The following is a 27,908-nucleotide window of genomic DNA, read 5'->3' as shown; positions in this document are numbered from 1 at the left end:
TTCTTTATTTCAGTAACTAAAGAGAGAAGAAAAAAAAGAACACACGTTCTCTTAAGTCTTGGTCCCCAAGAGGCTGGCAGCTTTTTCCTTTCCTCACTGGGAGGCCAAAAGAAGACACACATATTTAACTGCTCAAAAGAAATGCCTGAAATCCCCAGTTATTCTATAGTCTATAAACAAGTTATTATTTACAGAGCAACTACTAAATCTGAGTGTCTGAAAATTTATGTTCTTTACCTTATTTAATTCTCACAATATAAAAAGCCTTATACTCAAATAACCTCATCTACAAAATGGGAATAAAGTTATTTGTCCAAGGTCACCACAATTAAGTGGCAGAGCTAGAATTTAAATCCAAGTTTTTCCAATTTCAAAGTGTAAGTCTTTTTTTTTTTTTTTTTTAAAGCGGTATTTTATCTTCCTAATTCTAGGCTCGGGACAAAATTATTTTAAAGAACCTTTTAAAAAGGTGGTCATTAAATTGGTATGAGTAAACAGCCCTGCTACTTCCTTTGAGTCTTTTCTGTGCAAAGAGATAAGGGCAATATACGATGGATGGAAAAAGATGATAATGAACTGAATAATAAAAAAAATTCATCTCAGTAAGTTCTCTGAAGATATAAAATTCCACATTAAAAGCAGATGTTTCGGGCCTCCCTGGTGGCGCAGTGGTTAAGAGTCCGCCTGCCGATGCAGGGGATACGGGTTCGTGCCCCGGTCTGGGAGGATCCCATATGCCGCGGAGCGGCTGGGCCCGTGAGCCATGGCCGCTGGGCCTGCGCGTCCGGAGCCTGTGCTCCGCAACGGGAGAGGCCACAACAGTGAGAGGCCCACATACCGCAAAAAAAAAAAAAAAAAAAAAAAAAAAAAAAAAAAAGCAGATGTTTCACTGGAAATCACAGTGAATCTTAGAGGGAAAATGCCATTGGGGTGTAATTTTTGGTGATTAAAGCAATGATTTCAAAAAAAGTCTATCATGAAGCTCATCACAGAAATGGTTATATAGGAATATAGATATAAAAGGAAATCCACAGTAGTACTGGAAAGCTAGCAGGGATGCCATGAGTAGATCAGACCATGAGAAGATTCTGGAAGATAAAAAAACAGATGGGAACAATAGGCAACAAACCTTCAAAACATAATAGATGAAAAGGAGCTCTCCACAGAAGGGACATTTCCTGCAAACCCAAAATAACCCAAAGACCAAAGGTAGGCCCTGGAGAAGTGAGTGGAACTGGGGCCACTATTATATGAAATCCCTACATATACGTGGAGTTTGTTTATGTTTCTGGGATTTCTACCTTTCAGGTTTTTTACTTGTTTTTAGTATCACTATTAAAAAAATTTTTTAAGTGAGTATATTTTCTTCTTTTCAAAGTGTCTAAAATACTTTGGAGCTACTTCTTCTCTAGTTTAGTCACAGACAGCCTAACACATTAAGACTTCACAGTAAGCATTTTTCAGGCATGTGAGAACCCAAACTGGACTGTGAAGAACAGTCAAGGTGTTACCTTTAATACACCACATTGATAACATGTAGAAAGTTAGAAACACTAGTTTTCACCTTAGATTTTCTTTTTACCTTCGATTTTAAAATGAAATTTTATTAATGTTAAAAACTTAAATTCTATGTTTAGGAAAGGAATGACTCTAGGGAACTAAGAAATTCACTTATTCTTTAGTGCATAATAGTTTATCTATTGGTATAAAAAATAGAATATGTGTGATTAATGATGATACAGATCCTGGATGGCCTCTAGATCTTTTAAATGTCTATTTAAACATAAAAGTCTGTATTAACTCTCAAGCTAACCTTGGGAAAACCTATAAACCTGTGATCTACTTTTTAAACCAACCACAGATTCACCTACAAACCTTTGTGAAGTCTGATGGACACCAGCACACAGATGTGACCTCTTGAGAATGACCCAGGAGCACAGTAGGAGGATGCCAGGGTATGGAGACCTATCACACCATCAAAAAGAAAAAAACCGAGTCAGCAGAGCAGTGGTAGGTCTCCCAGACAGAGGCTTCGAATCTCTCCATATCTGTACCTTAGAGAGCTTTATAGGGTTGTTACCAAAAGCCCCTAGAAATGCCTACTTATAGCTCAGAAAAAGTCCCAATGGGCAATGAAAGTATTTCTGTCATTAATCTGAGAAAACAGAATGAAAATAGCCAAAATAAGTAAACAATATGAGCTTAGATACCAGGACAGGTCTTATTTCAAATCAGGACAACTTAGCTATATATATTTTGACTAAAACTGAAGACTGAAAGGGTAAGCTTCAGCAGCTAGATAGTACACTTCAAGTGGAGCCTAGACAACTTTAGATCTTCTTTAGTCAGCTACTTCCAGGAACGCTGCACTTACTAAATCCTGAAGGTACCTGAGACATGCTAGCAGATCTCTTGGGACAAGAGGACAGTCTTTCTTCCAAAAGAAGACTCACTGACTTTTAAGAAAGCCCAAAGTTATACTCCTTCATTTTGAAGGGGTATAAGCTATATTCTACATGGCACTTTGTATCCATTTTGGAAAAAAAATTCCTCTAAAATTTTATTTAAGTTCATTTGCTTAAAGAAATCTTGAATTTTCAAGTTAAGTATTGCCACATCTTAATACATTTGAATGTATAAAGAAGGGTCACATTGTGCAGGACTACACATGTGACTAAGAATATTTTCACCCTCATTGGATGTCATTAGTGATGTGCGTTTGACAGCTGACTCATTCAAGAGCTGTCAATCCCTATCAGAGGCCATGGGCATTAATCAGCACAACATGGAGTACAAACTCACACAGCTATTATTAGCACGTGTTTGAAAAAGAGAAATTATTCTCTTTTCATTTTCCTGAGGCTCTGAATCATTGCTCATTTGTATGAAGAAAGTGGAGGCATTCTGGGAAGAATATTTGTGAGAATGACTAAGTAAGTTTAATGGACTCCTCAGACTGTAGTTAAGGAGATTAGACACACTGATTCATAAGGTTACCCAACTCAATTATTACTACTCCTCTCTTGGGTTAAATGGCACATATGTAATGATTCAAAAAGCCAAAGAAGACAAAGAGCAGAATCTAATTTGCCTTGCTGGGCTTTTTCTTGAGATCTAAAAGGACCTCACTTGCTGCCTACTCCTACAATGCCACAGAGAACAAGAGCTCATTCTTTCACAAGGTAGCATATTTTAGAAAAGACTTTCAAGATAGTCTCTATCTCAGCAGTCATAGAAATTCTTTATGGCCCCAGCCCATAAAATTTCTCTACCCAAGGCCCAAGGAGTACTGCAAGCAGCAAGTTAAAAGGAAGAGGAAATCCTCATGTCCTCCTGACCCTCCCTGGTAACAACACATTATTTTACTCCATTGGTTTACTTGCCTGTTGCCTCTAGCTCTTCATTTCATGATCCTGCCCCTTCCTCAGTTTCCTAGGCTTTAAAATACCTAGGAAAACCTGACTGTCTATACCAAAGATTAAAATAAATGTCAAGAAAAAACAAATATCCACCAATAGAATGTATGTACATTTCTGCATTTATCTATAGGATTTAAAGGAAAAAACCCACAAAGGGTAGACCTGTTAGAAAAACTTTTTACAATTTGATAATAAGGCAGGAATAATAATAGTAACAAAAGCCAGCATTTATTGAAATGATTACCATGAGCCATGTACTTTACACAGCATTAAAAGTGAGGGGAAGGTTCCTCAAACAGTTAAACACAGAATTAATTACCATATGACTCAGCAATTCTACTCTTAGGTATACACTCCCAGGAGAACTGAAGACATGTTCAAACAAAAATCTGTACATGAATGTTCATAGTACCTTTGTTCGTAAGCCAAAAAGTGGAATAATTTAAATCTCCATCAAGTGATGAATAAATAAGTAAAACAAGGTCTATACATACAATGGAATATTCAGTCGTAAAGAGGAATGAAGTACTGATACATGCAACAACATGGATAAACCTTGAAAACATCAAGTGAAAGCAAAGCCAGGCATAAAAGATCATTTATAGGAAATGTTCAGAATAGTCAAATCCCTAGAGACAGAACATAGGTTAGTAGTTGCCAGAAGCTGAAAGTGACTCTTAAAGGGTATGGGGTGATGAAAATGTTTGGGAATGAGACAGTGGGGATGGTTGCACAATACTGTGCTTATATGAAAAAAAAAATCATTGAATTGTACACTTTAAGGTGACTACAATGGTGAATTTTACATTATACAAATTCTATCTCAACAAAAAAAAGTGGAGGGAAGGGCATGCTGTGGGCTGGAATGAGAACTAAGGTCCAACAAGTTTTTTTTTTTTTTTTTTTTTTTTTTGCGGTATGCGGGCCTCTCACTGTTGTGGCCTCCCCCGTTGCGGAGCACAGGCTCCGGACGCGCAGGCTCCGGACGCGCAGGCTCAGCGGCCATGGCTCACGGGCCCAGCCGCTCCGCGGCATATGGGATCCTCCCAGACCGGGGCACGAACCCGTATCCCCTGCATCGGCAGGCGGACTCTCAACCACTTGCGCCACCAGGGAGGCCCCAACAAGTTTTTATGAACATTAGTAACAAGTGTTTTCACAGTTGAGGACTATCCTAGGATGGTAAATTATACTTGGTGACTACTTCAAAGAAGATTAATTTCTTCTAACGAAACTCAGGTAACTTTTAAATCCTTCAAATAAGTTTTTATTTATTGTCACTTCATTATTATAAAAACATTATCACAATGATAATTTCATTTTTTAAAAACCTCCCTCTACTTTCAAACAGGAAGAGGAGACTATTAAATCCAAGAGACAGTTAAACATCTATGCATTCTGGGAATGGTCAAAACACAGAAAATTGTCCTCTCTTACAAATTTTAGTTGTTATAGAATAAAGACTAACTCAAGGCATGAGAAATTCCGAAGTTAAAACTCCCAGAACTATGAAGTAACTGGCTCTAACCTACAGACTTCATAAAACATTTTGTACACTTGAACATGCAAAAAAGATCAGCACTTTTCCTCAAAAAACCTCCTTACTCTGCCCAGTTAGAAACCAAACCTAATCTTCATTTTTGCCATGAGATCATTTACATTTTCTAAAGTGTCAGGCTCAATGTTTCGCCAATCAGTGGTAGAATGACGGTGCCAAATCAGTTTATTTATAACCACTTCAATACTATTCAGTGGCTCTATCAGAAATGAACCAGGGAAGGGGAGGTGGGTAGGGGTGAGAGTAGGACAAAGGGTAGGAAATTAAAAAAGAAAAATAACATAATATTAAATCTTTTTATTCTTAAGTCTTAGGCCTCAGTGTCAGAAAGTCTAATTATGTTACATCTCCTCTTTGCTGGCCAGGGGTGAGGATTAAAAGGCCATTCTCTTCTGTCTTGAGATCTAAAACTCCCCTCTTTCACCCTGTTTTCTTGGGCCCATGGGCTTTTTTGGCATAGGAGAATCCTAACACCTGAGAGAATTCTGACCTAACAGCCTGAATACTCAGCTTGTGTGCAATTTTTTTTAAACTACACCCCTCCCACTTTTCCTTATCATGGAAAAGAGAAACTGAGCCACCTCACTAGGCACATTCAATTTTAGGAGCAGTAAATTTGGCAGGATCTCAAATATCAGAACCTGCATACTGAGTTATGTGTGGACAGGCAGGAGAACATCATGTCTGAACCACATCATTCAGCACCGACATGTGACCCAGCCTAGAATTCAGAAAGGGTCACCCATGTGTGTGATACCCACTGACTGGATGTCTGAAAATGGGTTACTAACGAACCACCAAGTATCTTTACTTCATGTCTTTAAAAAGAGGAAGCATCCCTCAACCCTGATTTCCTGAAACCAAGAAGGAAAAAAAAAAAAAGCAAGCATTCGTACTAGAGCTAGGGAGGAATTTAAGGCTTGGCAATAAAAAGAAAAAAACAAAACACAGAAAACAAATAAATTAAAGAATTGGCAATAAGACTATACATATACACATACATAATATATAATTATATATAATTATGTATATATATAATTCAGAAGCTGATTTTAAATGATTTAAAAAAATGATCAGAGCCTAAAGTTTTTTTTTTTGCATAATCCTTTATTATACTTTTTGGTATGTCTGAAATTTTGTTTTTAAGAAAAAACTTAAAAAGATACAGACCTTGGTAGGAATAAAATCCTCTAACTAAGTTGAGAAGGGAAATGTAGGTAAGACAGTGAGGGCAGGGGAAAGGGAAAACCAAAAGACAATAAATACACAGCATAAGACCAGATTATGAGACAGAAACATTAGTGCTAATCACATAAAGTTTAAAGCTCAAGTCAGAAGAATTTTATAGACAGGAAGCTATGTAAAAACTCTTACCATAAGAGGGGGTTCTCAAGTGTATATTTTATAAGCAAATTTTTCATTTTAAAAATACAACAAATGTGCTTGAAGAAAAAGAGGTAAGGTCAACACAAAGGCATCTTGGATAGAACAGTGTCTCCACCTTGTGACCATCTAGGTTATTGTTACTAAAGCTTTTGATATGGTAGTGTTGCATTTTTGCAACTAGAGTTGCAAACCTAGAGGTATATAGAAAAAGCATTTTTTAGTACCTCCCTCAGGACCAGATGAAATTAAGCTGAAGAATTATGCTTCATACCTGACAGGATCTACCCCTGTCCTGCATTAAAGATATGACTTTCTAGAGACTGGCAGTACTAAGAATGATACAATTTCCTCCTGAGAAGGAATTTGATAATATTGAACCTATAGGTCTATGAAGTTTTAGACATTATGACTCTAAAATCCAAAATGCATGAACTCTGATCATTCAATTCACCAATATCAAGGAAGTTTATGATATTATAGGGCAATCTGGAAGATAATAGTTTCTAGCCCTAGGAAAACAATGCCTTAATGCTCTTATTCTTTCTCCGAACTCAGACATTTCTATAATTAATTATTCCACAAGAGACATTTTCCAGTGGTCAGCAAGTGCTACTTGTATTTCAATTTTCTCCACTTGACTTCAAATTGACAGCATTAAGTTTCTTAGCCTATAGTAGTCACTTTAGAACCACTGTTTATTTAAAATGTAAAAAAAAGAAATTATAAATTTCTGTAACAGAAATGGGAAATCTGTAAAATAAATAAATGAATAAATAGTGCTATTAAAGATATACAAAACTAACAAAGCAACCACATTTATTTCAACAGCTTGAAGATTGGCCACTTAGAGGAGAGTAAAGAACACAATTATTATATGAATATTTTTGAGTGAGTGTTTTTTGCAAGTGTGATTTGGGGGTAGGATTCTAGGATCCAAACACTGTGTTTTGAATGAGAGTTTGAAAACACAGGGCAGAAAGGCAGAACAGCATGTTTTTCCAGGAAGCAGGACAAAGTACTTAAGATTCTTTCCAGTTTTCTGAATTCTCAACTTCCTGATAATCTGTAAAACTGTTGGAGGATATGGATTGTCAATTTCTGAGAAGCTGACCATGAAAGTGTGATATCTTCTGTCAGAATCAGAGTGAAGTTTTGGCTATATTAAGAGGCAAGAAGCAATTTTTACTAAACATCTGATACAGAAAAGTTAAAGTATGTGTTTACATTAACCTTACCTCATCTTGGACAGAAGAAATATTTGCAAGAATACTTCAGCCTCACCTTTGTGGGGAAAGTTTGGTAACTTACCTTCCAGATGTAGGCAGCTTCATCACTTGAGCCACTGACTAAAAACTGGTCATCTGGACTAATACTGGACTTAACATAAAAGGTAGAGTTCTGATGTCCATTGAAGACAGCCACTGCCAGAGGAAAAAAAATCAAATTACTTGGCTCTTGTTATTTCCAGTTTTCAAATAAATGCAGAGTATACATGTTCTAACAAGTTTTATTAGTGTACTGATTACTGAAACAGATGGTCAAGCTAGTCACCAAATAAAAAAGAACTGGACATTGGCAGGAAAAGAATGGAAATCCTAGAAAGAGGCTTTATATTAGACCCAGTCTCACAATCTAAGCCCAAATACTTGGTATGGAGCTGGCTGTAGAGAAGAAAGTGATGAAAAATATTCTTAAAGGACAAGAATGGAGCTGGGGTCCAATCCTTTAGTAAAATGCCTTTATTAGACCCTCTCTCCCCACCCCAGGCTAGGTTTTTTCCATTGCATTAAGCATTGATCTTTCCTCCTCTTAGACTTATCTTAAGGATAAATTTCATAAATATCATTTTCTTTCCTCACTAGACCTTATAATGCTTTGAACAGAGGAGGTCTTCAAACATTTGTTGTATGAACATGTAAAAATCAATGAAAGGAGAGTTAAGATTTATGGATAGCTTATCTGAGATGTGGTAACCTTAAATCTAGCACTTTAAATAGGCTGAAGAGTAGAAGTGGCCAGTGGGGTAAGCTATATATTCATATGTAAGATACTCCAACTAGGTTAGGTTTAGACTCCTCACTATCCAATCTAGCATAATGTGCTTGACAAGTTCTTTTATCCTAAGGAGACCAAAACCTGAGGTCTCTGGCATCAGAATACTACTAGGAAATAAAAGAAAAAAATCTCAGTCATTAGAAAATTTAAGGACACATTTAGGCAGGAAAAAGTATTTCACTCCAATCTTCTAATGGAGGGGAAAAAAGAATTATTAAGGGACTTAACAGCTTTCTGTAAGTACTCACAAAAACCCCTTCCTTTTGCTAGAATAACATTGGAAAAAAACCTTTGTATTTATAGCCCTTTAAGAAAAAGCCTGCACATCAAATAACCCCCACATCAAATACTATTACTGTGAAAGTTAAGCAGGATATGAATCAATTCAGATACACATATTATAGAGCTACTATGATAGATAAATCCCCACAAAATAAACAGGCTCCTTTACTCTGACTACAACTCCAAAACTACAATTGTTCATCTTTCTCAACTCTTAGCTACGAATGGAAAACTACAGACCAAATTTCCCACTAAACTCGTAAGTATTCATTGCCCTCTGCTGGTCTAAGAAAGCCAACATAAAGTACACAGTAAATGTTTCAAACCATGTGAAAAATCCTTCTAAAACTTATATTGGCTTTAATTAGTTTAATTTAATCTTTGACAGTTCAGGCTTTTAAAATGTTTCACTAAAGTGCTTCAGAGTCATCTTTATGAACATCACTTAGTGTAATAAAATGCTGTAAATTAAAAGTATAGGAGATCAAGTATTGAGTCCAGGACCCTTTCTAAAGTTTTGAAAAAGATGAGCAATTACCAGATGTGTCACACACACACGTCTGTCTTTCCATTTCTAAGGAACATACCTATCTATCTACCTACCTACCTATCTATATATGAGAGCCAATCAAATTATTTCAGGAGCACAGGAAAAAGGTTACTAAATTATCAGTAAAGTGGCCTTGGGCATATTTGTTTTAATGGCAGAAGGACAACTAAATTCAAAGCCCTTTTTGGTGCCACACTATAACAAAATGATACAGAAAGAGCTCTTGGACATCTGATAATATAATTAGGCTTTTATCTTTTAGGGAAAAATTTTAAAGAGTCTGTTTTATATGGCTAAATAAATTAGAAGTTGTCCAAGTTCTAATTCCATTCACGAAGACAGCAAGCAAAGTTATAAAACCTCTTCCCTTTTCCAAATACTCTTATTCTTGTTTAGACAACATCAGACCTAACCCAGGGCACTGAAAATATCAATTGGGTAACTGCCACAGATACCAAAGTCCTAACAATGGCTAGGGGTCAGTCTTTAGAAACTTCTCTAAGAGTCCAGCTAAATTCTGTACTATTTTAAGATTTCTTTTTTATCAACACATCTTACTTTACTGGGAACTGGGTAGCTCTGGGGACTGGTTATAGAATTCAAAGTCAGTTTCTGACAGAGCTATACCAGAGAAGTAGGTTACAAAATATGCAGCTTGCTTAAATAATTGATAATGTTCTTAAAATGATGAAATTCAAATAACCCTCTTAGAGTATGCTTGAAAAACTTTGATTTTTTAAAATGTCATTTATCAGCTTTAAAGTCACTTATAATTTTCTTTAAGAAAAATAAAAAGGTGAGGTTAGGGAAAACATCCAGAGGTCCCCTAATTTTAATGAACAGCTCCCAAATAGGACAAAACCTGAACAGAACAGCCTTCTCTATCCCACAAAAATTGAGATAATTTTAAGTATACCCAAAGGGGTATAATTTCGGGAGAGACTCACTATTAAGTTACCACACAGAGCAGGATTCTGTTCACTTGTGAAACCATCACAAGGTAAATACATCTATGAAAACATCACTGGAACTAATCGAAGACCCCAAAGTCCTCATATGTCTTCATAAATTTGGTGCAGAAAAAAAGAAAATCAATATTAAATTCTCATTAACCAAAAAAACCATATTAGTTTCCAGGAAAGAGAATCTGAATGACCAAGCTCCTACCTGGAGAAGTCTTTAATCCAGTCATATTGAACATGTAGATGTTGTCATCTGTGCAGTTAGCAAATAAAGTAGAGCCAGTAGAATCCAAAATCAGACTTGAGTATCCTAGAAAAAGGAAACTTTAGTTAGCATGTGCTGATGAAGGAGAGTAGAACTGAGGTGAAAATGATCTTTTTAGATCATTTCACAAGAAGAATCACCAGAATTCTTCTTCCCTAAAGTATATACAAACCAAAATTATTCTTGGGAGTTTCTAACTTTTGAACTTCAAAAAGATACTTCCATATATTAGTTTCTCAAGTCAACAGAGAATAATAGTTGCTGAAAACTAGCTTGCTATTTACTTTAAAAATTTTAACAAAAACTTACATATCCAAAAAAGCCCTACAAAAAAGTCCTAATGAATACGCAAAGGCTTACCTAGTTTTCGAGTGCTGCTACCTGGGTACAGGAAAGACTTGGATGCTATGGGTTCTTGCCGATAAGCAGTATAATTCTTACGTAAATCCCATATTTTGATTACCCTAAAAACCAAGGTAAAGAAATAGTTATTTTGTAGTCCTTCTCCAACACCAATCAGTTTCAACTACGTCTGAATGTGAAATGACTTTTAATCTAATTCCCCTGGCACATCAACCAGGTACAGTGAGGATATGTCATTGGGAAACAGATTGAACTATCTCATGCTCTTGTCTCCAATGTCAGGCTAACAATTCTGGCAGAACGGAAACAGATGTGATCTGACCCACTGATGGGTTGCCCTGAGTTTACTTCAAGGGAGCGGAAAAGGAAGACGAAGGTTGACTGCTGATGGTCATTGTTTCATTGTTTTCAGAAAAAAGCACTTCCTAAGCCTTTAACATTCTGCATGTAACCTTTGACATCATTAAGTGCTAAGCTCTGTCCCTATGGTTATATCTCCATATATTAACTCCTTAAGTAATCTAGTCTAAACAAATTTTCCTGTGAAATAAAGTATTTTTTCATTTCATCTATTGGAATAATTTCCTTAATTTTCTACATCTACTTTGTAGGCAACTTGAAAACACAAGCTTGGTTATAAAAGGGAAGTATCCTTGGAAGCAAATCTTTCACAGCCATTTACAAATATAACTAATAACCTTTAGATAATTCTACATTTGTGTCCGAGAATTCAGTCCACAGAAGAGTTTAAGTGTCCAGAGGACACAAACAAATTCTAGTTTATTAAGCCATCATATTTTTAAATTAAAACTTTTGAAGGGAGGGATGTCTTGGGAGAGATAATGGGCAAAACCGGGGCAAAGAAGAGAATTTTTAAAAGAAAGAGCCCCTATACTCAATGAACTTAAATTCCAACAAAGCAAACCATCAACAAGTATCACAAACTTATTTGGAAGCCAAAAATTCAGAGCAATCATAGAAGGAAAGTATGTGAAAGTCTTTAGGCCTATCAATCTAGTTAGATTGCTCCCAGAAATGCCAGTTACATGCCCAGAATCAGATTCCTCCTTTTAGGATATTATTAAACCAGAGAAGATAAAATCCAAAATACAGGCAGGCATACCTCATTTTACTGTGCTTCGCTTTATTGTGCTTTGCAGATACTGCGTTCTTTTACAAATTGAAGGTTTGTGGCAAGTCTATAGGTGCCATTTTTCCAAAAGCATCTTCTCACTTCATGTTTCTGTGCCACATTTTGCTAATTCTCCCAATGCTTCAAACTTTTTCATCATTATTATATTTGTTATAGTGATCTGTGATTGGTGATCTTTGATGTTACTATTGTAATTGTTTTGGCATTTTTTAGCAATCAAATATTTTTATATTAAGGTCTGTACATTGATTATTTTAGACATATGCTATCGCACACTTAGTAGACTATAATGTAAATATAACTATATAGTAATATAATAAACTATAATATACTAATATAAATACAGCATAATATAAATATAACTTTTATATATACTGGGAAACCAAAGAAATGAGTGTGACTCACTTTATTGTGATATTAGCTTTATTGCAGTGGTCTGGAACCAAACCTGCAATATCTCTGATATATGCCTGTAACAGAAATTTTGCTCCTCAAAATAAGAATCCTTGATTAAATTACACTGCACAGACAAGCAAGTTACCCAGCCAGCTTCTCTATAATAGTAGCGGCAGCCAACACTCCTCCTATGTGCTAGAAATGTGCTAAGCGTGATACATTATCTCATTTAATTATTTGAGCAAGAGTCCTAACTAGATATTTTCCAGTGTGATCTGTAATTCCTCTTCTCAGCTGGGTACTCACTATGTTGAAAGTTAAAAGCACACACATTGAATTATAATGGGTCTAGGTGACTTCCCCATCACAGTTCACGAAAGACAGCTCACCAAAAGAACCAAGAAATAAAGACTCGACTTACCCATCCACGGCTCCTGCTGAGACTAATGTATTCTCATCTTGAAAGAGGACCACAGTAACACTCTGCTGGAAATCCTACAGCACAAGGAAGAAAAAGAAAAGAAGGAAATCCTATTTTGGGTATAACAATCTTCACTATCAAGAGACCAAGGTGCTAAAATGATAGCTTTTCCCCCTAAACTGAGTATGACTAGATCTTGCCCTTCCAATAATCCTAGTCAGATATATATGCAGACCAAGAAGCAATTTTAGCAAGAAAATGACCTAAACATCATGTTATATTACATAGTATGAACACTTTGACTCATATTCAGGAAAAAACTGGTGATTAACACAAGATTTTAGTACTTGTCTAAGTCTACTGGCTCTACTTGAAATCATCCCTACTGTCTATCCTTAGGAACCTCATTTAACTTGTACCTGTTTCATCTATAAAATGTTGCCGTCTATCCAGATTGTCACATACGAGTGTCTAAAGAATTGTGAACGAAAGATGGTTACATGCTCTGAAAACTCGAAAGGAGCTAGTAGAGTTTTACCTCCTAATTGCTGTTAAGTTTTCTTGGCTAAGAATCTGATGAAAAGTCTGAAATGTTACTCATTTTAACTTCATCTGGCCTCCAAAAACCACATGCTAACCCTGTCAGTTTCCATTCATGCCCGTGTAATTTTAAGTCCTAATGTTCTAGCAACCACACATCCCCAAAATATTAACTAAGACTCTACAGACCAAGAATACTAGAAAAATAAATAAATTCGAGTAAGAACACTGGTGATTTTTCTTAAAGAAAAAAGCTGTATTATGGGCATTGTTTGAGCTTTGACTATAATATGCTAAAGAGGTACTATATTTTACCCCAATATTTCTCAAAATATTTTATAATCTTTTGCCAAATATTAAAAAAAAAAACCCATATCTTTTCTGCAGTTTGTATGATGAAAACAACAACAGGGATTCTTTTCCCCTACAGAATACTGTATCACGGTACTTAATATGCTTCTTCAAACTACCCATCTCCCTTTCCTAATGAATCACATCATACTGTAGATGATGTGTATGCATGGAGATCTCTAGGGATGAGTCTCAGGAAACTGAATTTTTAACATATTTCCCAAGTGACTCTGTTGCACACTAGAGTTTGAGTACCAGTACCGTAGGTACTGAACTGGTATTAAGCAATAAACCAGTGACATCAAGAGGAAATGAAGATTCTCATTCATTGACTGAATCTCTAGCTCCTATTTTATGCCCAATGAATTCCCTAAAATGAGACTCTATGCTACTGTCAAGATCTGCACGCATGTATACAGCTATAAAACCTTACCACAGAAGGAGCAAGCCCTTTTGAATTCTGTTTCTTCTTAGGTTTTGAAGGGGTTTGCTTGTCTAAAGTATTGTGAGCTCCACTGATTTGATTTACTTGCCTATAAAATCCATCTGAAAAATATTCCAAGGTAAATGGTTTAGGTTTCAGAACTTTATTCCCACGCTGAATGTAACATTTATATATAAGATGTCACAATTAATTATATTCTTTATTAAATTAGTGAAATTAGAAGCCAGCAGGGCTACTGTACTACATCTCTTGTGGTGAGATTATGATGTATAAAAAGGAAATAAGCACATGGATATTTATAGCAGCTTTATTCATAACTGCCAAAACTTGGAAGCAACCAAGATATCCTTCAGTAGGGGAATGTATGAATAAAACTGTGGTATATGTAGACAATGATATATTATTCTGTGCTAAAAAAAAATGAGATACCAAGCCATAAACAGACCTTAAATACATATTACTAAATGAGAGAAGGCAATCTGAAAAGGCTACATACTGTATGATTTCAATTATATGACATTCTGGGAAAGGCAAAACCAGGGAGATAGTAAAAGATCAGTGATTGCTAGAGGTTAGGGGGGCGTGCAGGATGAATAGGTAGAGCACAGAGGACTTTTAGGGCAGAGAAACTATTCTGTATGATACTATAATGGTAGGTATGTGTCGCTATACGTTTGTCACAACCAAGAGAATGTATAATACCAAGAGTGAACCATAATGTAAAGTACAGACGGACACTGGGTGATAATGATGTGTCAGAGTAGGTTCACCAATCGTAACAAATGTCCAACTCTGGTTGGACATTGGACATGTCGACAGTGGGAGAGGCTGTGTGGGGACAGGAGGTATATCAGTACAGAGAGAACTCTCTGTACATTCTGTTCAATTGTGCTGTGTATCTAAAATTGCTCTAAAAAATAGTCTATTAGAAATAATTTTTTTTTTTTTAAAGTGAAGCAGGGAGATGATCATTGCTTTCTGCTTAATGGCATCATGGGGCAATGTGAGTATAATTATATTTAATTTAATCCAATTCTTAAAAGCTCCCAAATTTTTAAAATTAAAATAAAAATCATGTACTAATAATTTCAATTACATCAATAATTTAGGTAAATGGCATTATAGTTCAGAAGACAATATGAGGTAAATATGGAGGGTAATATTTAAAACAATCACTAAGATCCTGAGAACTGAAGAGAGCAGAATTGGGGTTTATGAACATGTGCCCCCTGGTGGTAATCAGGTGAAATAGTTGATTCTTTCATTCAGAATTATTATGGGGCAATCCCACATATATGAAAATTAAAATGGAACTAGGTTACCTTTTTTGTTGCACCTGGTGTCCCAGACCATAATGTTGCCATCTCTTCCACCTGTACAGAAGACAGCTGCAGACACATAAACAGTTTATCAAGAAGTTAACAAAACCAGTCAGTGGCACATATTTCAATTTAAATTTCCTAGAGTATCTATTATATGCTAGGTACTGTAATTGGCACTGGAGATTAAAAATGATAAAATATATAGCTCAACACAAATAAGAAAACAAAGCTGTGAAGGGAAAGGATTATAAAGAACTCAAAATGCTTATGCTGAGCAAAAACTTGATAGAATAATCCCTCTCTGTAAATTTTCTTTAAAACCACATGAAATACTATACTATAAAGTTGTAGTAAGAATAACGATAAATAAGCAATAACCAAAATATACTGAGTGCTTATTAAGTTTTAGACACTAAATATACTAAGTGCTTTTTTAATAAATGACCTCAATCCTTGTTATCAACCTTATTAGGTGGGAATTATTATCCCCATTTTACAGATAAGCAAACTAAGGCATAGGGAGGATATGTAACTTGCAAAGGTTATTTTTTTGGCAGTATGTATCCAGAACCCATATTCCAAACCTCCAAGCTGTATTGTCTCAGTATAAAGATACAAACCACATCCACATAAAGTTTGTGAAAGGGGTTGACTCTGGGGATGGAAGGAGGGCAGTGAGCTCGGAGGAGGGAACACAGGGGAACTCCAGTTTATCTGTCATACTTTATTCTCTAAAATTAAACCAAAAAATTCTGCTTTCTGTATGAAAGAGTGAGCACTTATCAAATTAATCCACCTGCTAATGCAGGTGGATTAATTTGATAAGTGCTCTGGTCAAAATACAAAATCAGCTACTTGAGGGTCGTATAGAGATTGATCAAAAACATACAATTTTTGTAAGGGAGTCAACACCTGAAGCAAGTGACTGGCCTAGGGTAAGTTCCTGATTTTTTGTGGTTTTACCTTGAGAGCAGCCACAGTTGTAGCATCAGAACCAGGCAGCCAAAGTGCCAACAAAAAGACCATCTTTCAAGCCAGAGGAGCTAGGAAAAGAGGACAGGGGCAACAGCTGCCAGAGGAAGTGGGGAAGCCTGGAGAGAGTAGAGAAAGGGAAACCCTAATTCTATGTTTAAACTTAGCTCAAGTCTCTGGCTGACCCCCAAACCATATGTGCATAGGAAAGCTAAAAGCAGCTTGCAACTAAGGCTTAAATTAAAGAACTGAATTGAGATCCGATCTTCTGAACTGACTGCCTTCCCACAGGTTTGACATTATGCTATGAGTCTAAGTGATTTAACTGCCTGTTAAAACAAAAACACCAACTCTTTCCTGAGCAACATAACAGAATTCAGAGTCCAACACACCATCCCCAATGCCCAGGGTATGATCTTAAATTGCTTGCCATATACAGAGCTAGGAAAATGCGTCATTCTCAAGGGAAGAGAAATCAACAGAGGCCAGCCTCAAAACAACCTAGATGTTGATTTATCAGGTCTGGTTGTAAAACAGATATGACTGTCAAGTGAAATAAAGAGACACTCATAATCAATGAAAAGATGAGAAATCTCAGCAGAGTAACAAACAGAACTTATTGAAAACAAATGGAAATTTTAGAACCCAAGCCCACAACTTCTGAAATGATAAAATTCACTGTATAGGCTTAAGAGCAGAATGGAGAGAACAGAGGAAAAAGTCTATGAACTTGAAGACAGATCAATAGAAATCATTCAATCTGAGGAAGAGAGAAAAATAAGATTGAACATTATGCTAAGTGAAAGAAGCCAACAACATATTGTGTGGTTCCATTTATACGAAGGTGCAGAAGAGGCAAATTATAGAGAGAGAAAGTAGTTCAGTGGTTGTGTAGAGCTGGTAAGACGGAAAGTACTGCTAACAGGTTCTGGTTTCTTTTTGGGTTGATGGAAACATTCTAAACTTAGATTGTGGTGATGGCTGCAAAACTCTGTAAGAAAATTAAAAACCAGTGAAATGTACACATTAAATGGGTGAATTTTATGGGTGTTAATTATATCTCAAATTTAAGAAAATTGAAAAAGATGAACAAAGCTTCAAGGATTCATGGGACAATTTCAAAAAGTCTAATACATGAGTAATTGGAGTCTCAGCAGAGAAAATTGGGCAGAAAAAATATTTCAAGAAATCACGGCAGAAAAATTCTCAGATTCAGTGACACATATTTGTAAATTTACAAATTCAAAAGGCTCAGCAAGCCTCAAACAGGATAATTTTGAAGGGAACCACGTCTAGACACATCACAGTCAAACTGCTGAAAACCAAGACAGAAAATCCCAAAGGCAGTCAGGAAAAACAACATATTACATGCAGGGAAATGATTCAAATGACCACAGAGTTCTCAACAGAAACCATGTAAGACAGTGGAACAACACCTTCAAGTAATGAAAGGAAAAACCCTGTCAACCTGGATTTTATATCCAACAAAAATATCCTTTAATAATGAAGATGAAATAAAGGCATTTTCATATAAAGGAAAACAAAGGGGATTAATTACAACCAGACTCGAACTGCAAGAAATGTTAAGGGACGTTCTTCAGGCTGAAGAGAAATGATTTCAGAGGACAGGGGAAAGATGGTGCTGCTGGGGGAAATCATGAGTTCAGTTTTGGGTATGCTGAACTTGAAGTGCTTGTAAGAAAAGTGAAAGCTGGAAATACAATCTGGTTCAATATAAGTGGAGCAAAAAACAAAACAAAATTGGAATAAATGAAACTGTCCAGGGAGAAGGCACAGACTGAAAGGAAAAGATGGCCAAATACCAAATCCTGGGCCATGTCAACACTTCAAGTTAGGTAAAGAAGTGGAGTTCACGAAAGCAATTATGAAGGAATAAACAGAAATACTGAGAAGCAGAGGGAGTGGTATCACAGATTCCAAGGAAGAAAACAATTTTCATGAAGTTTTAAATAACTTGCCAGAAGTGTCAAATATTGAACAAGTAGAAGGCAGGGTGATTTCAGGAAGAGAGATGGAATGGATTGAACCAAACTGAGATGAGGACATTTAACCAGGTTTTGATTACTCTTAAGAAACTTAGAAGAGATAGGAAATAAGAAAGGATGATAGCTGAAGGAGAATACAAGGTTAAGATGTTTCTTTCTGGACAGGCCACAGATATGCTTGAGTTTTTCCTATGGAGAAAGAGCCAAGAGAAGGAAAGCTTGAAGACAGAGGAGCTGTGGGGATGTAAGTGATACCATAAGGTCTTGGGGAGGATCAAGAATGTTTCTTAACCTTAGCTGCACACTGGAATCCCTTGAGGAATTTTAACAAAATAGACGCCTGGCCCACCTCCTAGAGATTCACACTTAATTGGCATTTTAAAAAACCTCCCCAATGTGTATAACTGAGTCACTTTGCTATACAGCAGAAATTAACACAACGTTGTAAATCAACTGTATTTCAATAAAAACAAAACAAAACAAAACACCCCCCTAGGTGACTAATGAGTCAGGGTTGAGAACCAGTGCCCTAGGAAGAAGGATTCGTCTTAAACTGGAGAATGAAGAATGAGAAAGAAGGTGCAAATCTGAAGATAAGTTTGCAGGAGGGGAAATAGAAAAACACTTATAATTATTTTTAATTACTCACTAGAAGTTCTAACACCGATTTTTTTTTTTTTTTTTTTTTTTTTTTTTTTTTTTTTGCGGTACGTGGGCCTCTCACTGCTGTGGCCTTTCCCGTTGCAGAGCACAGGCTCCGGACGCACAGGCTCAGCGGCCATGGCTCACGGGCCTAGCTGCTCCGCGGCATGTGGGATCTTCCCAGACCAGGGCACGAACCCGCATCCCCTGCATCGGCAGGCGGACTCTCAACCACCGCACCACCAGGGAAGCCCCTCTAACACCCATTTTATCACACAAAACACACATCTGTGAGTAACTGACAATTAGAGATGAAAATATTTTCCATGTTTTCAGGTGGTAGATATTTAGGGAAGGCAAATTCCACTAGTATAACTATGTCCTATAGTATTATTTGTATCCTGTCCATGTAGGGCTGAAAGAACTATATCATGATCTTTCCTACCACGTTACCTACAACCCCCCCCCAAAAACCAAACCCCCCAAAAAACCAACCCACTAAGCATTTATATGCTCCTCAGTTTTGTGTTTGTTTGTTTTGGTGTGTGTGTGTGCATTCACATCTCACTTCATTTTTATGCTTACAATGTTTTTGTGAATTCGGAAGTGAAGGTCCTGGGAGATAAAAATGACTGCCCAAGAATTTAAAGGCAGAAAGCAGAACAAAACACAGGGCTTCTATGTATGGTTGTAAAAGTATGCCCTGCACAAGAACACTTGGCTGAGGGGGTAGGGGCTAAAATCTGTGTTTTAGCAACCAAACTATGAGGCCTTGGGGGCAGTGTCCAACCAGACTAATTCACACTAGGGCACCTGTGAACTACTGGGAGCCATGATAAAGGTTACCACTTTTTCTACTAGACCACACTGGCATAGATTCAATGCACAGTTTTAAAAATTAAGCAAAGGGACCGAAAGATATGGTGCTTCCCTTTTTTATTACCCTTTAAATAAACAAATTTACTTTAAGTATTTTATGACTTTAAATTATTTTTATAAACTTACAATGAACTCTTGACACAGGAGTGTAGTAAACTAGAACACAAGCATACCTAACTTTATACAACAGATGTGTTAATGAAAAGTTATGCAGAGATAAAAACTATGTCATGTATTTCCTCTTCAAGGTTCCAGTCTCAACAGCAACCAACTGACCTTTTTTAAAGTCCAAACCAGCTCAACAACTCAGTTTAGTACTCCTGAGTGCTCAGGTAAATAAACAAAAACATTCCTTTTAAAAATAGAATATTTTTTAATGATAAAGGGAACTATACTGTTTATTTCTATTATTCCGCGATTAAAATCAGATTGATCAGCCACTTCTTTGAGATGAATGTTTGTTGTCTCACTCTTATTTAGTGAGAAACAAATGGAGGAAGGAGAAAAGAAAACAAAAAAACAGAAATGAAGAGCTCATTCAGATACCCCTGCTAAGTTTTTCCCCGGCTACTATAGTACTGTTCTGTATTATAGCCCTCTTTAAATCTTCCTTCTCCATTATAATAGTTAAATAAATATAGAAAGATTAACTGTGAGTAAATAACTGTTGAAAACATACCAGGGAACTGGGCCATTTAAAGTAATTATGTGGTAAATTTTTTAGGTAAAGAATCATGTCCAGTTTATCAGGTTTCCCACCCAGCCTCATACTCCATTTAAATTTTACAAGTAGAGTTAAAGTAACTATTTTACAAATGGAGTTAATCAGTGTCCAGTACAGGCTTTGACCTCAAAGGCCACTCAAAGTTGAACAGAGGGATTGTGGCTATTTGTGAATTTTTACCTTATCTGCAAGATTACAGAAAAAAATTATCTGAAGACACTTGACTTTCAGGGACAAGTTGGAGATAATATCCATTAGAATGGGACTAAAATCCAACTTAATTTCATTGAGGTTTCCAAGTCATATTAAGTATCTCAAACATCTATGTAGGTAAAGGAGCAACTTTGACAGGGGAAAGGGTGGAAACAATTACAGGTTATTATTACTTCACCATGAAAGAGGTTAAGGAGATGAAAGAGGGTAAGCATATACCTACCTTTCTCAAACTTAGAAAAGGCAACTGACTTGAGGCTGCACTGATGACCTTTGCATGTTCCAATCAGCTCACCAGCTTTTACATCCCAAAATTTGGCTGTTTGATCACCTGCTGCTGTAACCTTTCAAAAATAAGGTTTCACAGTTTTTTAAAGCAACCCTTTACCAGTGTTTACCCAGATCCCAATAAAATGAAAGTCACTTACAAGCTTAAGTTCACCAGGGACCCAGGCCAGGTCAAAGACAGCATTCCAATGAGCCATCCATTCTAAACAAAGAAAATGGTGAATGTGAACTGTCTAAACTATGTCTTGTGGTAGCCATACTAATAGCAGCTGAAGTGCCTTGAAAGCTGTAGTGAAAAGATCAGTGGTCAGCACACTAAGGTCCATGGGCCAAAGAGAATTTGTGGACTTGCACACATAGCACATTCCCTTCATTACCCCATAAAACTACCGTTTGATATCAGATTGTTTTCCATTAGGGTATATATTCTCTAAAATGGAATCTTTATGAAATATTCTCAAAAATCTTCATCATGCTCTCTGAATGGAGTTTAAAGTACTTTGGTTTGACATTCAAAATTCTGCTCGCTTGGCCGTATCTCTTACTGTTCTCTGTATATCCTATTCCAACCAAACTGGAGTGCTCCCTATATGCTCATTATATCCTATGGTTTCCTATCTCTAGGCCTTTACTAATGGTTTTCCCTCCACCTGGAGTGTCCTATTCCACCTCCACGGGTCTAAATACCACAGTTTGCCTCAAATGTCCCATCCTTCATGAAAAATTTTCCTCACCTTCTTTGATACGTAAGAGCTCTTTGTAACACCTGTGGCGTTTTCTTTGTATTTCCTCTACATCATCTACAGCCTTTGTTTTACCTTAGTTATCTCAACACTTGACTTACTAGTTCCAGATTATTACCTTCTTAAGGTCGGTAGAACTTTGCCTTATGTATGGAAGATGTTTGTTCAATATAAATATTTTAAAGCAACATTTCCCCACATTAAGTATAATATAACAAATTTTAATTTTTTAAAAGAAAACCTGTTTTTAATCCTAAAATGTATTTTTCTTAACTTTCAATAAAGGCTTTGCTGCTGTTAACAGTTATTGACAGAAAGGCAGTCCACCATTTACTTTCAGCCTGGCCCCTAAACAGGCTTAATCAGAAGTGAGTATCACTGAGAATTTATTCAAATAGTAACTTCCTTGAGGCTTTATGAATTTAAAATGTTCAAACAAATATTTTAGACCCCGACTTACCTTTGATGCACTTCTTTCTACTGGTTTGTGATTCTGTGTTATATAACCTAACGAAGCCTTCTTCATTGGCAACCGCTAGTATATGCTCCATATTGGGAGCTAAATAAGAAATAAAGAATAAAATATATAAAGAGTAACAAAAAAATTTAAAGCTGAGTTTAAATCTATATAAACAACAAAATATAAATTAACTGAATAGCTACAATCTATTTGAAAAGAGGTAAGATGATTCTACCCAAATAGCACCTGCTATGGTAGAGAGGTTTTTCTGAATTAAACATGGCTGAGGGCTTCCCTGGTGGCGCAGTGGTTGAGAGTCCGCCTGCCAATGCAGGGGACACGGGTTCGTGCCCCAGTCTGGGAAGATCCCACATGCCACAGAGAGGCTGGGCCCGTGAGCCATGGCCACTGAGCCTGTGCGTCTGGAGCCTGTGATCCGCAATGGGAGAGGCCACAACAGTGAGAGGCCCACGTACCACAAAAACAAAAAAAAAAAACAAAAAAAACACCAATCCTCAAATAATCTCTTATTTAAAGAAGGGCTGAATCAAGCATGGTAATTAAACAAAACAAAAGTGGTACTGGCCAATAGCAAATAAAAGCATATGATATAGGCATGGCAAATAAAAGCATACGATACAGGCCACCAGCAGGCTGAACCTATTAATTTTATATTCCCTTTTCACAATTTTTTACTTTTCCTTTCTTAAGCTTTTAACAGCAGGGACAAGTACTCTATTTCTGTTAATATGTTCCCCAATGCATTGTAGAAAGAGATAGATTCAAACAGGTCAAAAGGGGCAAAAGTTTTCATGATGGCTGAACCTTTGCAACCCTTTCCCGATATCAGTTATAAAAACAAACAAACAAAAAATGGTGCTATAAGAATCTTATCCCTTAGCAGAAATATGTAATTATGCGTAGAGATTAAGAAAAGTCTATTTTATAAATCAGGGGAGAACAGTTATTAGAAAAACTCTATCATCTATCTAATTTTTCTTGAAAGGGAGACACCCCAAGATATTTTCCCTCTGAAGAGTGAAATAGATCATTTCTGACCAAACCTAGCTTATACAGTAGTTCCCTTACCGGAAGAGAAGGTGCATCCAAAAGGAGGAACTGGGGCTCCTGTTTCTCCATAAGAAGTGTGCTCATCATTATAGTTGCACTGATAACCAGTAAGAAGGGACTGTAGAGGGTATTGTGAAGACCATCCTAAGGTAAGACAAAATTGCTTATAGAGTTCCAATATATCACATTTCAGTACTTTTAACAAATGCAGAGGTTATAAAGTCATTTCTAAAAACTTTATATACTTAAGTATAGATCCACTCATTATCCATGGCCCTCTAGAACACAGTTTCAGGTGTTTTCCTAAGGGGTCCTAAGGAAAAAATGAAAGAGCGCTCTCAACTTCTGGTGAGATACAGCTTTGGGCTTATCATCTTAAATGGAGACTCTTGCTAATACATTTAAGACTGCAAGAAACAAGTGGCCTTTGCACATTAGAAAAGATCTTACCCCTTCCCACACCCTTTGGTGACAATCACAAAACACAACCACAAAGACTACCACAACCATTAAAACTGCCATTCTCATCAATTAAAATTTTATGTTTTCAGAGTTTCTAAATCATTACTGCAAACTCAAGTTACTAGCAACATCACACATAAGCCAATGGTCAGAGAGTTAAAGGAAATAAGGTATGTCAATGTGCCTACTGTAGCCCCTAGTATATCAGAGAGGAAGAAATTCAGGGTAGAGGGAAAGTTTATTCTGCTTGGGTCAGAAAGCTGATGTGTACCATGGTCCTAAAATAGTAAACCATCTTGATTTGTTTTATCATTTTGATATGTGGGTCAACATATTTTAAATATATAAAAGAAACATTCATTCAATATATAGTTACTGAGAACCAAATGTTTAGGAAGCATGGGAGGAAACAATGAAGTTACAATCTAGAGAGCTGTCTAAATAATTAACAAACACTCTCATACTTTAGGGTACTTTCAATTCTCACTTTTCATAAAAAAATACCATTTGGAGAAGACATCTTAGCCTGATATAACCTCAGACAAATCTGGTTTTGCATGTTCATAGAAATAACCTGAAGAAATGCAAACGAGGCAAATAAATTCAATCCAGATTTAGTAATTGTTCCTGGGGGTATTACCTTAAGGCTAGATACGATTGTAAACAAGCCATTAAAGACCACTAAAATAATATGAATACAATAATTAGTTATGTGGTCGAGTTCACAAATATCCATCTACAGAATGAATTTTTAAACAAAAGCCTCTGTTCTAAAGCAATATAAACATACACTCGTAGTTTGGGATTAAAAAAAACAAAACAAAAAACTAACGATCACAACTCATGAATTCAAAAGGAATCTTGAACAATTTAAATGGAACTGAAGATGATAAGCTCTGGAGACCTAAATTCTTTACAATTAAACAGTGACCCCTCAACTCTGTCTCATTGCCTACAAACTATATCCAAACACCAACAAATGGCCTAACGTGGCTTAGTAACTGGTCCCTATTTACCCCTCCACCTCTGTGACTGTGACAACACACACTTCATGGACAATCCCTGTAAGCTACTTTTGGATCCTGATTGTTCTATTCTGTTTCCAACATGAGCTTGTAATGCTTTCCCTCACAACACTCATTTGGAAAAGCCTATTATTTCTTCAACGCACAACTTAAGCCCCTGGGTTACATGCAGATTTTTCAAGAATGAGAGCTGTCGGAGAACTAATTTCCAGATACTCAACTTCCATATATATATGTATTTCTAAAACTGACCTGTCTACAATGTCGAGGTCGAAACTTTCCCCCTTCTTCATCACTACCTTTCTTCCACTTTTCAAAAGAAAGGCATTTCCATGACCCAATCTTACACCTTGCGTTGACTCAAGGTACAAAAACTCCTGGGACCCCATTAAGAGACAATTGGATAACTCCTTTAATAAAGGCATCATAAACACCCAAATCCATCTCTTTAAAACATAGACTTCCAATAAATTTTTATTTTGCTTAATTATTTATTGAAATTAGTAATCCATATTGTTTTGATCAACGACATACTACTAAAAATAGTAATAAGTCAACCCAGAAGAAACTTTTAACACTTAGAGCTTTATAATCACAGAAAACATCAATTTAAACATATTTTTTTACACAGAGAAATAAGATAGCGTGATCAATAAAATGACTTTTCAAGCTTAAAATCAAATCACCTTAGGATAAATTCTGTGGGAGAAATAAAGTGGTAATAAGCTCAAGGGGAAAAAACAACTATGTAGAATATCTAGCAGTTAGAATTAGTTCATACTTTTTAAAAATGATTGATGTGATTATTACATCACTACAGTATTTACAGTCTATTAGATACATTTTAAAGACTGATGTAGCAGTAGCATTTTTATTTAAAAAGGTCATCACTCACAATATGGCCAGAGATGACATCCTTTGCATCTGTTTAAACTTATGATAAAAACTTTCAGATACCAATTTAAAAATACACAGAAGAGTAATCAGTTTCCATTTCAGAAAGATCATTGGCAGCAATGTGGAGGATAAACTGGAAAGAGGGAAACTAAGAGGCCATTTGGGAGACTTGTTACAGTTCAGACAAGAACGTATTATGGCCCAACCTAGGGAAATAGAATGGTAAGCATAGGACAGATCCAAGATATCGTGAAGAGGCAAAATCAGTGGGGATACCGAGGAGGAAGGATTAGAGATTTTAAGGGGACTTCTCTGAATGCGTATCTTGAGGAAAGTGGAGGAATTCTGATTGACTCTCAGGTTTCTGACTGTGAAGACCAGTTTAAAATAATGAGACCATTTCCTAAAATAGATAATATAGCAGGTTTGGGGAAAAAGTGAGTTCGGTTTTGGGTATTTGAGTTTGAGATGCTTACAGGACTGACCATCTGGATGATACAACTCTTATAGGAATGGATGTGAAGTATAGGGAATGGAAGGTTGCAGGTAGTAGAAGAAGAAACCCTGGTTACAGCTATGATCACCATGGGAGTAGGTAGAAATAGAAAAGGGGCCTAGGATGGAACACCCTCATGGAAGGGGAAAGAAGAAGATGGTCCTATAAAGTTCAGTGCATTAAATATAACAATGAATGAATTTCAGTGCCTAACACATATCAACGCATGAGTATTTGGGGGCTCAGGGTGGGCTGTCTCAAAACATGCCACAATGGCATATTGATTATTTTGCATTGAAGTTGCTTGAGAAGCAGCTGATGCAAGAAGGAAACTCTGACCTCCCTGTCTCCCTGAAAAGTAGGAAATAAATCTCTTATGAAAGGTGCACTCCTTGCAACTGGAGGTAGAAGGACACCCTAATACATCAGAGATAGGAAATTCAGAGCCAAGAAGCCTGTGTAAACAAACCTTGTTACTTCTTTTATTTTACTACCTGAAGCCCAAACTCTGTTTAGATTCTTCACTTAGTAAGCATCCCAAATCTAAGTTTCTTTGTCCTGTCAATTCCTCACAAACTTATTGGTTTTTTTTTGTCTGAAAAGTATAAAAGCTGCCTTGCTTTGGCCATTTCTTAGTCCCATTTCTATGAGAACTCCATGTACATGAATTAAAATTTGTTTTTCTCTTGCTAATCTGTCTTGTCTGTCAATTTTATTATTAGTCCAGCCATAAATACTCAAGAGGGGTACAGGGGAAAATTTACCCCTCCCTGATAAGTATTTGTGAATTAGAGAGAAAAGGGAAATAGACAGAATGTAGAATTAGGAGAAAATCTGTTACAAAATAAAGGCTACACAGCTTGCTCCAAGTCACACAGATTAAGTAAGGAGTGGAGGTGGAATTAAACCTCAGCAAGTTTAACTCCAAAGAGAGATCATAATTACCATGCTGTACTGACATTCATGACAGAGGATAGAGATGTATCTTAAGTAAGGTCACAGGAGAGACAGAAAGAGAAGCATTTAGAGTATAATTTAAAGACTGTCTAAGAGGTAAGGATGGTAGGGTTTTAGATTGGAGGCAGGAAGTGGAGGAACTACTCCCCAGTCTCCTTCTCAATATCCTTCTCCTAGACCTATGCCTTAAATACAAAAAGTTCACTTCTCACATAATTTTCTTTCTGTTTTTCACATGGTTTCAAGCGGAAAGACCTAGTCCATCTTTAAATGAATGAGATTTCATTTGCAGCCAAGCTTAGTCTGGATAGTAATTCCCTTATCAGAAACTTACCAGAAAGTTTCAGGTTGATGACACCCAAACCTAAGCTCAAAATTCTTATTGCCAATGTTTTAACCTAAGGAACTTCAAGAACTGGAGAGAATAAATCAGATATCTATACACTAACACGGAAGCATTTCCAAGTTTTACCGTTAAAGAAACAAAACATTTTTATCCCATTTCTGTAAATAACAATACTTATTACTACCTCTGGCATTGAAGAACATTTGGAATAAAATACTTCAGTCTATTAATAATGGTCATTTCTGGGAAATGTGCTTAT

General features: G+C 36.4%; 1 protein-coding gene across 1 annotated transcript in view; it reads right to left on the bottom strand.

Moving 5' to 3' along the window:
- DTL (denticleless E3 ubiquitin protein ligase homolog) overlaps positions 1-27,908 on the bottom strand; it is a 40,014-nt gene that overhangs the window by 11,392 nt on the left and 714 nt on the right. The window contains exons 2-12 of the mRNA XM_060090936.1: positions 23,485-23,610; positions 22,396-22,494; positions 21,333-21,394; positions 21,128-21,248; positions 15,469-15,534; positions 14,135-14,247; positions 12,811-12,884; positions 10,838-10,941; positions 10,418-10,522; positions 7,672-7,784; positions 1,876-1,965 (exon numbers count right to left, since the gene is read on the bottom strand). Of these exons, the coding sequence (XP_059946919.1) occupies positions 1,876-1,965; positions 7,672-7,784; positions 10,418-10,522; positions 10,838-10,941; positions 12,811-12,884; positions 14,135-14,247; positions 15,469-15,534; positions 21,128-21,248; positions 21,333-21,394; positions 22,396-22,494; positions 23,485-23,610 (1,073 nt within the window). The remainder of the gene's footprint in view (positions 1-1,875; positions 1,966-7,671; positions 7,785-10,417; positions 10,523-10,837; positions 10,942-12,810; positions 12,885-14,134; positions 14,248-15,468; positions 15,535-21,127; positions 21,249-21,332; positions 21,395-22,395; positions 22,495-23,484; positions 23,611-27,908) is intronic.

The sequence above is a fragment of the Mesoplodon densirostris genome, chromosome 2 (assembly GCF_025265405.1).
Source record: "Mesoplodon densirostris isolate mMesDen1 chromosome 2, mMesDen1 primary haplotype, whole genome shotgun sequence".
Lineage (NCBI taxonomy): Eukaryota > Metazoa > Chordata > Mammalia > Artiodactyla > Ziphiidae > Mesoplodon > Mesoplodon densirostris.
Note: the sequence above shows the minus strand (reverse complement) of the source record. Positions and strands in the feature narration are given on the sequence as shown.